Raw genomic sequence first — 12,229 nt, 5'->3', positions numbered from 1 at the left:
GTATCAGCCTCTTTAAATTAAATAGTTTAAAATCTATATGTAGAATGTGGAAAGTTATTACACAAACAGGACAAGTAACAACCAGAGGCTCCTTTTTCCATATTAAGATGACAAACAATAGGTAACACGGCCAAATCTGACCTATTGTTATCTGGTTTCCTTCACCTCATAGTTAACACTTATACAAAAAATCTAGTTACTATGCATCTCTACTGTTCAACATGCATAGACCCTGTGAAGCTTTTTTAAGGAAATAGGTATGCTAGTTACTTTTGTGCTTCTAAGTTTACACAAATGCAAAAACATAAAATCTGAAATACTATCTAAAAATTAAACCTGGCAGCTAGTAGCTCAACTCAGCCGTACCTTCCTGTTGGAATGCCCACCTCACTAAGCACACACACCCCTTCCTGACCGTGTAACATGAAACACAACAAACATTTTAAGTGTACATCATACATTTATTACCAACAACCCTCTCAACTCCAAAATTGGGCACAGGGATTAAAAATAAAAATTCATTGCACTACTTAGTAAAGCATTACTAGTAACTTTCATAAAAAATGTACAAACTTTGTTAAAAATTTATCAAGCCTTCAAATGATTTGGTTACGGATATTTATAATACGTACATTTAAAACTATATAACTGATACAATGGAATATGATTTGAAGAAATGACTCAGCAAATGATTCCAAAAACATCCCTGTGAGCTTTCATAATTTGGAACAAACAGCAAAATGAAGTAACCAAATGTACCAACAGGGGAAAAATAGCTTTCTAATAAAGGCCTAAAGATACCTGTGAAAAATATTCTCTTGAGTTGGTAGATCTCGTTTAAAATTATTACAAGAGGCCCAAATTTAAGAATCTTAATAAATCACATTTCAGAGAATATATAAAATCTAAAATATGTGGTCACATTTTCCAGATTTTTCTCAAAAAAAAAAAAAAAAAAAAAAAAAAATTTTTTTTTTTTCCAGGACAAAAATCCTAATATGAGATCTTGATACCTGGAGGCCTTGTTCTGGGGGGAGTGGAGTTTAAAAAACATTAAACATCATGCCAAAAAACAAACAAGAACCCACAAAAAACCCACAGCTGAGTTAAGATGGTAAAGCCAATACTGTTTAGGAAGAAAGAGGATGAAGGCAACAAACCAACATCTGCCTGCTATCTGGTGCATTACCCAAGGGGACAACAGGTGGGCATTCATCACCTGTTCTTTCTCTTTGTGCAGCCACAAGGCTGCTCACTGTGGCTAGTCTGAGCTGGTCAGCACACATACACACTAACCACTTAAGAAGCAAGTCTGCACACAACTCTAAGAGCCCCATGCAAAGAAAAGACATTCAAAAGAGATATCAGTCACAAGAGTGCAACAATTAAATTCAAGATTTTACCAAAACAGACTCTGCTGCCTCCTAAATTGCCAACTGCCTCTCAAAAATTTATTGAAAAAAGGACATTATAAGAATTCAGAGGGAGGGAAGAAAAAGCTACTTTTCCTAGTCATTAGTACAATGTGCCTTGTTAATTAGGTATCTCTATATAAATTAGAAAAAGTGCTTTACTTGCATGCTTCAATAAAATGAATACTGTGTAATAGTGTTGTTAGATCTGTACAGATATAAATTTTTTGCAGCTATATAAAAGAGTCTATGTATGTATAAGATGGGCTTTTGCTATTTTAAACATGATTTTTTCATTAAAAAAAATAAAGATTAAACTATGCGTGATTTGTATGTAGGTGATTATTATGCCAATAATTTTGGTCTTTAACACACTTTTTATTCATCAGGATGGGTGGAGTATGTCTGGATGACTTATAAGTAACGTGTACATTTTACACTGTTTAGATATATTTCTGATGCATTGACAAACCTAGGGGCGAAGAGAAAGTACGCAAAATGCTATTTATATGACTAGATAGAGGCAACAGTGTCTAGAAAAGGGCAAAATTGTGCTTCTGTGTGAATTGACTTTACTGAACTCTAGGCTGTGATGAGCTTATAGAGACTTTAAGGGCAAGCAGCATGGCAGTAATAAGTTAACACTGTCTGAGTAGAAAACTGACGAGAGCCAAGTGCAAGTTGAGCGAGGCTGGCAGCAAGTTATCACAGTCCTGATTGGAACAATGCAGTTTGTGCTACTGCAAAAAAAGCAGTGACACCAACTGCAGAAGAGGCAGACAATGTTCAATACACTAGAAGAATGAGAAAGTAATCTAAACATTACCGGAAAAACGATTTTAAACAATCTGAATTATGCTCAATGAAGCTATTCTTAAAAAACCCATATAGCTAAGTATTATTTCAGATCAACTAAATGAAGGTCAATTCCTGTTTAACAGCATTATTTTCTTATACAAAAATCAAATCTTCATTTATACTGCAAGTATTCTGGATACCTGTTATGTTAAACTGTTTTCAAACAAAAATTAAAAAGCCAAGCAATAAAATATCAAAGCAAATCAGGTCTAAAGAACATGAGCTGTCACAGCACCTGATTCATCCTAAAACAAGGCTTTTGACAGGAAGCACATTTACTGACAGAGAAACAACTAGACAATATTTGGAATTGGAGCTTGGCAGGTGAATTTATAAGAACAGAAAGATGGTTTTCATAAAACAATTTAGTTGTCTATGGGAGGTGATATGGGAACACATACTGGAAGTCAAGCTGAGTTAACAGATTTTGCTTGGGTGGAAGTCAATGAGGTGAGACTTCATGGGACCAGTGGTAATCTTAGAAATATATTAATCAAATATCTTCAGAATAGACTACAAATCTAAATATTAAAAACAAACAAACAAAAAAAAAAAATCACAGGTACTTTCTGTAAGAAGCTTACCGGAAATGTACAGGAAAAACAAGAAAGTATCAACATTCAAATCATTGATTGAAATGCTAATATTGCTAACTGATGGTGTATAATATTGCACCTTCTTTTTGGAAACAGCAAGTTAGAGATTTAAAAAATTTTCCCAACGGAATAAAAAAAATTAGGTTCATGGAGTGAGAATCTGTTACACTTTTTTTTTTAAGTAACCTACTTAGGACCACCAATAAAGAGAAGGTGACAGCTGCCTGAAGCAAAGGAAGAAGGCTTTTTTCTTATTCCATTCATTGGGAGGGAAGGGGATGGAGTATTCAATGCTTATAATTGATGCACCCTTAGCAATCAGTGTGCAACAGCAAACACAAGGGGAAAAACCAGTGTACAGTACTAGTGCTGTTTAAATAACACACCAGATTATACATTGCAGCATAATTAAAACTACACACACATTCTTGGTACATGCTGGTATATAGGATCTCATACACACGTTAGCTACCATGCCCTCACACAAGTGGTTGCACACCCACCCTCACACACACAGATACATTTATTACCAACAGTCATACACTGCATTCACTTCCACTCACAGTTTCTGAAGGCTCTATATAAGGTAGATTGCTATATCATCTGGAGCTACCACTTTTTATAAAAGCACATGCTAAAAGATCACGTCCACTGTAATCTTGCAGCAACACTCGGAATGATCACACAAAAACCAGGGAATGTTAGTGCACACACGAAATTAAGCTAAAGAAAAAGTCTTTGGAGTTCCAATCACACGGTTAGTATAACAATCCCATAATTGTGAAGACTAATTGTAAGCTTTTATAGTTGATTAAATCACACAGTGCAAAGAAAGGTCCATTGACCCTTTTGGTAAAGGGAGGGCTGGAAGCCACACAGATTAAGTTCAATGGATAGTCCGTATATACATGTGATGAGGAACACCCAAACTAAATTTGTGCTCTTAGGTTGGTCATTCTGAATCTCGATGCACTTCCGAAGCATCAGCTCGACAAATTGGGCAAGTACGATTTGCCTAGAAAACAAAAGTAGGAGAAACCTTGTCTGAATTATGACTCATATGATGAAACACATTGAAAGCAATGAAACTACTTTACTTCTCATATAATTATTATATTCTTTGTTCCTTTAAAAAGATACAAAACAATCACTTAGTTTGTCTATTTTTTAAAAAACCCACAAACCTCAAAGATTTAATAGTTCATGAATGGTTTTTAGTTAAGTCTTTTCAAACATATAAATAAGATTAGCCATCACTAGTTCAGACAAATTTAATAACTGACTGAAAGCTAAAACTTGGCTATTCTTAATAGTATGTCACAGAAACACTGAGTAGTTCTGAGGAAACTGATTGTAAAATATGTAATTTTAGTCACACTCTACTGACTCCCTTCCTTGGCCCCTAAATTTCCTCCCCCTCCATTTCAACAAATGGTACCAACATATGCTAAATCACTAAAGCCAGAAACATTAGCAAGCATCATGTGCTCTTACTTCCTACAACTCATTTTCAGTAAATAGTCTAATTTTTACATTATGACAGTTCTTAAATTAGTCCTTTTTATCCCACTGCCACCATCCATTTTGTCTTCACCATCATGTTCTTTTTCTTTTTATAACAGACAGAGTTTTATTTTGTTGCCCTCGGTAGAGTGCCGTGGCATCACAGCTCACAGCAACCTCCAACTCCTGGGCTTAGGCAATTCTCTTGCCTCAGCCTCCCAAGTAGCTGGGACTACAGGTGCCCGCCACAATTCCCGGCTATTTTTCGTCATTGTTGTTGTTGTTGCAGTTTGGCCAGGGCTGAGTTCGAATCCACCATCCTCAGTATATGGGGCCAGTGCCCTACTCACTGAGCCACAGGCGCTGCCCAACCACCATGTTCTCATACCTATCTCCTTGTCTCTGAGAAATTACCTGTTCTCCAAACAGTGGCCAAATGATCTTTCTAAAAAATAATCTCAGTCCTTCCCCATTGCTTTCAGGCTCAGTTCCTATATCCTGACACTTTAGAGTGCATAAAAAGCTGGTCATTGCTTTTATCTCTGAATCTTGCCACTCTCCCTCACACTCTAGCTATCAGCCACAAATAACTTGTGGTTTTCTAATTGTTCTCTGTTCCGACATGTCAGGGATTTGTACACATAAAAATTTTTTAAATAAAAGTTAAGAGTCTTCATCTTCAGGATTCAGCTTTGGCTAAGCTGGGTACCCTCAAAGTATGCTCAAAGAACTACTCTATTTTAACTTTCTTTCTTTCTTTTTTTTTTTTTTTTTGTGGTTTTTGGCTGAGGCTGGGTTTGAACCCACCACCTGTAGCATATGGGACTGGCGCCCTATCCCTTTGAGCCACAGGTGCCGCCCTATTTTAACTTTTTTTTTTTTTTTGTATTTTACTCTTTTATTTTCAAAATATTAAGGGAGTACAAATGTTTGTCTTACATAGATAACACCTTTTATAATGCTTTAGTCAGGATTTTTAGTGTGCCCATCACCTGAACAGTGTTCATTATACCCAATAGGAAAGTTTTCACCCCTCCCCCCTTCTTGATTTCCAATGACCTTTACATCTTTTTGTGCCCTTGTTCCCACTGATTAGGTCACCGTTATTAGAGAGTATTGTGGTGTTTTGTTTTTCTATTCCTGAGATACTTCAGTTAGGATAATCGTCTCCAGTTCTATCCAAGTTGCTGGAAAAGATTATTTCCTTTCTTTTTATGGGTGAGTAGTACTCCATGGTATGTTTGTGTCCATATATACACACATATATACATACACACCACCTGTTCTTCACCCACTCACAAATTGATGAGCTCTTAGGTCAATTCTACATCTTTGCAATTGTAAATTGTGCCTCAATAAACATTTAACTACAGATGTCTTCTTGATAAAATGAATTCTTTTCCTTTGGGTAAAAATCCAGTAGTGGGATTGCTGAATTGAATGGTAAGTCCACATTTATTTATTTAAGGAATCTCTTAAGTGTGTTTATTTTTAATTCATTTAAATTTAAATAGACACAAATGACTAGTGGTTTCTGTATTTAACAGCACATTATTTTAACTTTTTTATCTATCTTCCTCACCCAAACTGTGAAGTTTTCTAAACCAGTATTATCTACAAATCAGAACATTCCATTAAAAAAAAAAAAGTGGACTATTTAAATTATTTTATTGCATCACATTTTTATTTAACCATTATAATTCAAGACTATGAAAGTGTGAGGAGTAAACACACTAAAACACATTAAAAAAAAATAGAAAAAAAGCAGCCTCTGCAATAACTGGACTCTAGCAAAACCACTGTTACAGATCCTGTAAAATCAACAATCCTTTGATTGTTTTTCATATATAAACATACAAAGGAGAAAATGGTCAGAATTAAATAAAAACACTAGATGTTTATTCCTGATATAAATCTCTGACAAAGGAGCTCCTCCAATAGGCACCTAACTCTCAGAGGAAACTGTGGCCTCACAAGTTCACACTTCGTCCCTACATAGAATGAGAAAGTCAGGACACAATAATTGCCAAGAATAGATAAGCCATGTTTCAAGTTTTACATAATCACTCTTATGTTGATGACTGCAATTAATTCTCACTGGCCTTTTCATTTGCAGAGATTATACTGAAATCTGTGTTTTATCTCCTATACTTATTCTCCACCATACCATGAACTTACTCTAATGAATCTATGGTCAAACAGAAAATTTAATGTTATTTCCTTTACAAATGCCCTTATTTTACCTTAAGCCATTTGTCAACACACTTGGCATGGAACTCGTGGTTACAGGGTAAGACTCTAAGTAGCTGCCTTGACTCAAAATCACACATGCATACTACACACCTAAAAAGAAGCAAAAAGATCATTTAACCACAAAACCAAGAAGCCTATAAAACCACTTATCATTCCTAGTTATCAAAACATCACTTAAAATTTTAAACAACAAAAAAATTATTATTATTACTATTATTATTATTATTTTGAGACAGAGTCTCAAGCTGTTGCCCTGGGAGGAGTGCCGTGGCATCACAGCTCAGAGCAACCTCAAACTCTCTCGGGCTTAAGCGATTCTCTTGCCTCAGACTCCCAAGTAGCTGGGACTACAGGTGCCCGCCCCAACGCCTGGCTATTTTTTGGTTGTAGCTGTCACTGTTGTTTGGCAGGCCCAGGCTAGATTTGAATCCACCAGCTCCGGTATGTGGCTGGCGCCCTAGCTGCTTGAGCTACAGGTGCTGAGCCATTAAACAAAATTATTAATCCATATCCTGAAAAAAATCATGATGTTAAGAAAACTTCTGGTGGCTGGGCACGGTGGCTCACGCCTGTAATCTCAGTACTCTGGGAGGCCAAGGTGGGTAGACTGCCTGAGCTCACAGGTTCAAGACGAGCCTAAGTAAGAGTAAGACCCTATCTCTAAAAATAGCTGGGAACAGTGGCTCACGCCTGTAATCCCAGCACTTGGAAGGCTGAGGCGGGTGGACTGCCTGAGCTCACAAGTTTGAGACCAGCTTGAGCCAGAGTGAGACACCACCTCTAAAAATAGGTGGGCGTTGTGGTGGGCACCTGTAATCCCAGCTACTTGGGAGGCTGAGGCATGAGAATCACTTGAGCCCAGGAGTCTAAGGTTGCTGTGAGCTATGATGCCATGACACTCTACCGGAGTGACAAAGTGAGACTCTGCCTTAAAAATAAATAAATAAATGAATTAAAAAAAAAAAAAGAAAAATAGCTGGGCATTGTGGCAGGTGTTTATAGTTACAGCTACTAGGGAGGGCGAGATAAGAGAATCATTTAAACCCAAGAGTTTGAGATTGCTGTGAGCTATGAAGGCACAGCACTCTACCGATGTTGACTCTGTCTCCAAAACGTAAAGAAAGAAAATTACTGCTTAATATCCAAGTCAGTCTTGGGTGGTACCTGTGGCTCAAAGGAGTAGGGCACCAGCCTCGTATACCAGAGGTGGCGAGTTAAAAAAAAAAAAAAAAATCCAAATCAGTCTTAATATCAAAGGTAATACAGTATTCAAAAAACTAGTGCTGGGGCGGCGCCTGTGGCTCAGTTGGTAAGGCGCTGACCCCATATACCGAGGGTGGCGGGTTCAAACCCGGCCCCGGCCAAACTGCAACCAAAAAATAGCGGGGCATTGTGGCAGGCGCCTGTAGTCTCAGCTACTCGGGAGGCTGAGGCAAGAGAATCACTTAAGCCCAGGAGTTGGAGGTTGCTGTGAGCTGTGTGAGGGCACAGCACTCTACCGAGGGCCATAAAGCGAGACTCTGTCTCTACCAAAAAAAAAAAAAAACATAAATAAATAAATAAATTATTTAAAAAAAAAAAATAGTGCTGGAACCGCTGGATTCCCACATGCAAAACAATGAAGATGGACCCATAACTCACATCATAAATAAAAATTAACTCAAAAATGGATCAAAAGCCTAAAATTTAAGAACTAAATTATTAAATTCTTAGAGGAAAACAGTAAATCTTCATGACCATGGATTAGTCAATAGTTTCTCAGAGATGACATCAGAAGCCCAAGAAACAATAGCAAAAAAGGAGCTGCAGTTGTCCTTGATATTTGCAGAGAATTGGGTCCAGGTCTCCCTGTGACTACCGAAATCTGCAGATGTCTGGGTAGCCCAGCCGGGTGGATTACTGGAGCTCAGGAGTTCAAGAACTGCCTGAGCAAGAGTGAGATCTTGTCTCTAAAAATAACCACTGTTGTGGCAGGGCCTATAGTCCCTACTTGGGAGGCTGAGGTAAGACAATCACTTGAGCCCAAGAGTTTGAGGTTGCTGTGAGCTATGATGCATTAGCACTCTACTGAGCGGATCAATGTGAGACTCTGTCTAAAAAAAATAAATAAATAAACAAAAATCTCTCGAAATCTGCAGATGCTTAAGACCTTTATATAAAATGGTGTATTTGTGACCTATGCAAATCCTTCTATAGACTTTTAAAATCATTATATTACTTATCATACAATGTAAATGCTATGTACATAGTTATATTGTTTTAATTTGGTAATACTATAGGTTTTAATATGTACTACTTATTATTGTGTTGTTTTTTTCTTGAATATTTTTCATCCCCAGTTGAATACAAAGAGCTATTGGAATTCATCAAAATATAAAAATTTTGTGCTTTCAAGGACATCATTATTTACTCAAATAAAGGTTTTTTTTGAGTGACTTTCATTTAGTTGCCCTGGGGTAGAGTCCCATGACATCCATAGTTCACAGCAACCCCAAACTCTTAGGCTCAAGTGATCCTCTTGCCTCAGCCTCCTGAGTAGCTGAGACTGCAGGTGCCCACCACAATGCCCAGCTGTTTTTAGAGATGGGGTCTCGCTCCTAATAAGGCTGGTCTTGAACCTGTGAGCTCAGGCAATCTACTGGTCTCAGCCTCCTAAAGTGCTAGGATTACAGGTGTGAGCCTGAAGGACATCATTATGAAAGTGAAAAACAACACCAAGAATGGGAAGACATTGTTAAAAATCATTTATCTGGGGTGGTGCCTGTGGTCAGTGAGTAGGGCACCGGCCCCATATATGGAGGGTGGCAGGTTCAAACCTGGCCCGTGCTAAACTGCAACAAAGAAAAAATAGCCAGGTGTTGTGGGGTGGGTGTGTGTGTGTGTACCTGTAGTCCCAGCTACTCGAGAGGCTGAGGCAAGAGAATCACCTAAGCCCAAGAGCTGGAGGTTACTGTGAGCTGTGACACCATGGCACTCTATCGAGGGTGACAAAGTGAAACTCTGTCTCCAAAAAAAAAAAAAGAATCATTTATCTGATAAGAGTTTTGTTTCTATAATACAGAAAGAACCTACATAATTCAATAGAAAGACAATCCAATTTAAAAAATGGAGACAGGATTTGAATAGACCAATAGCACATGAAAAGATGCTCAACATAAGGGCTGGGTGCAGTGGCTCACACCTGTTATCCCAGCACTTGGGAGGCCGAGGCAGGTGGATTGTCTTGAGCTCACAGGTTCAAGATCAGCCTGAGCCAGAGCGAGACCCCGTCTCTAAAAAAAGCCAGGCGCCTACAGTCCCCGCTACTTGGGAGGCTGAGGCAAGAGAATTGCTTAAGACCAGGAGTTTGAGGTTGCTATGAGCTATGACACCATGGCACTCTACCAAAGAGCAACAAAGTGAGACTGTCTTTAAAAAAAAAAAAAAAAAAAAAAAAAAAGGTGCTCAACATCATTAGCATCAGGGAAATGCAAGTCAAAATCTCCACAATATACACTTCATACCCACTGAAATGTCTATATAATTAAAAAAGACAGGTAATAACAAGTGATGGCAAAGATATGGAGAAATCAAAACCCTTGTACACTGCTGGTGGGAATATAAATGGTATAGCTACTTTGCAAAAACTGGCAGACCTCAAAAGTTTAAACACAGTGTTAATACATGACCCAGAAATTCACTCCCAGCTATATACTCAAAGAGAAATAAAGACATATATCCACAGAAAAACGTGCACACGAATGTTCATAGCAGTATTATTCAAAGTTATTACCTGGCTTTGGCATTATTCAAAGTCCAAAGTGTAAACAATTGTCTACCAGTTGATGCAAAAATAATCTTTGGTGTATCTTTGCAATGGAATATTATTTGGCCACAAAAAGAAATGACTTATTGATATGAGCTACAACAAAGATGGACTTTGAATAAATGATGCTAAATGAAAGATGCCAGATACAAAATGACCATATGATCCCATTATGTACAACCTAGAGACATAAGTAGATTAGGGGAGGGGAAGAAGGTGCCAGGGTGAAGTGGAGTGGATTGGGGAGATAGGAATAGTTGCTAATGTGTGAAGGGTTTCTTTTGGGGGTGACAAAAAGGGTCTATGGTGATGGCTATACAACTATGAATATATGTATTAAGAAATATTGAACTATACACTTTAAATGGATGAATTTCATGGTATGTGAATTATATCTCAATTAAAGCTGTGACAAGAAAAGATACTGTCATAAGCAGAATTTTCAGGTAAAAAACTCAAACTTTATATGCATGGGACTTTTCTCACATTAAAACATTGTAGAGTCTGAAGTAGAAACAAAATTTCTAGGAACCTAAAAATCCAAAACCGCCTTGTCCAATGAAACTTTCTCAGATGACAGAAATGTTCCACATCTATACTTTCCAAATAGCAGTCACTAAAACAGCAGTGGGCCTAAAAAATTTAATTTTTAATTTTCATTTAAATAGCTTTATGAGACTAGTGCCTACTTATTGGACAGCATAGTCCTCAAGTATAAAATACAGATTCAAGTTATGTTTGATTTTCAAGCTTTTGTTTCATAAAGATAGAAAAAGTAACTTTACGAGTGATATTGGAAAAATATACTTACAAGGTCTGTTCTGACTGGTGGTTGTTAGGATTGAACCGGTAAGAAGGAAGCTGTTCAATATCTGCTTTCGTCAAACCACGAGGTTTAGCCTCTCCTAGTCGCTCTGCCAGGTTTAACAGGGCCTGCAGCGGGAAAAGGACAAGTATTTCCATCTTTTGAATATTTTCTATTTCAAATATTTAAACATTTTATTATGGAAAATATGAAACTCACATAAGACAGAGAAATAGTGTAATGAACCCCTACAGACCCATTACTCAGGTTCAACAATTCATGTTTAATCTTATTTTATCTATTATTATTTATTCTAAACTTCAGATTTGTTTTTTATTTATCTTTTTGAGACAGAGTCTCACTATGTTGCCCTTGGTACAGTGCTGTGGTGTCACAGCTCACAGCAACCTGAAACTCTTGGGCTTAAGTGATTCTCTTGCCTCAGCCTCCCAAGTAGCTGGGACTACAGGCGTCTGCCACAATGCCCGGCTATTTTTTTTGGTTGTAGCTGTCACTGTTGTTTGGCAGGCCCGGGCTGGGTTAGAACCCGCCAGTTCTGGTGTATGTGGCTGGTGCTCTGCTGCTGAACTATAGGCACAGAGCCAACTTCACATTATTTTGAAACAAAATAAAAAGACAGTTATTATTTCATTAGTATTGGAGGTATCTGTAAAACACAGTTTATCACTTTTGACACTATGGGCTGGATAATTCTTTGCTGTGGGGAATGGCCTGGATATAGTCCCAGGACAGGACTGGGAGGATGGCAGGATGTTTAGCAATATCCCTGGCCTCTCTCTATCTACTAGGTGCCAATAATAACCCTCATCCCAACCCCCACAGAACAACCAAAAAACGTTTCCAGACCTGTCAAGATATTCCCTGGGAGACAAACAAAACTGTTCCCAGACTGAGAACCACTTTGACTTTTTTCCTTTTAGGGGGGAGACAGAGTCTTACCCTGTCACCTAGGCTAGAGTACCATGGTCTCAGCCTA

At 37.9% G+C, this 12,229-nt stretch overlaps 1 protein-coding gene across 4 annotated transcripts in view; it reads right to left on the bottom strand.

The window, feature by feature from the left end:
- Positions 1-440: 440 nt before the first annotated feature.
- Positions 441-12,229, bottom strand: part of RNF38 (ring finger protein 38) — a 159,714-nt gene continuing 147,925 nt past the window's right edge. For 3 of the 4 annotated variants that reach the window (XM_053568804.1, XM_053568825.1, XM_053568833.1), the window contains 2 exons: positions 11,239-11,360; positions 441-3,881 (listed from right to left, as the gene is read on the bottom strand). In XM_053568804.1, coding sequence (XP_053424779.1) covers positions 3,683-3,881; positions 11,239-11,360 — 321 coding nt within the window. In that variant the 3' untranslated portion in view covers positions 441-3,682. Of the gene's footprint in view, positions 3,882-6,612; positions 6,713-11,238; positions 11,361-12,229 lie in introns of all 4 variants that reach the window. The other variant, XM_053568815.1, reaches the window with a different exon arrangement.

Source organism: Nycticebus coucang, chromosome 2 (assembly GCF_027406575.1).
Source record: "Nycticebus coucang isolate mNycCou1 chromosome 2, mNycCou1.pri, whole genome shotgun sequence".
Classification (NCBI taxonomy): domain Eukaryota; kingdom Metazoa; phylum Chordata; class Mammalia; order Primates; family Lorisidae; genus Nycticebus; species Nycticebus coucang.
Note: the sequence above shows the minus strand (reverse complement) of the source record. Positions and strands in the feature narration are given on the sequence as shown.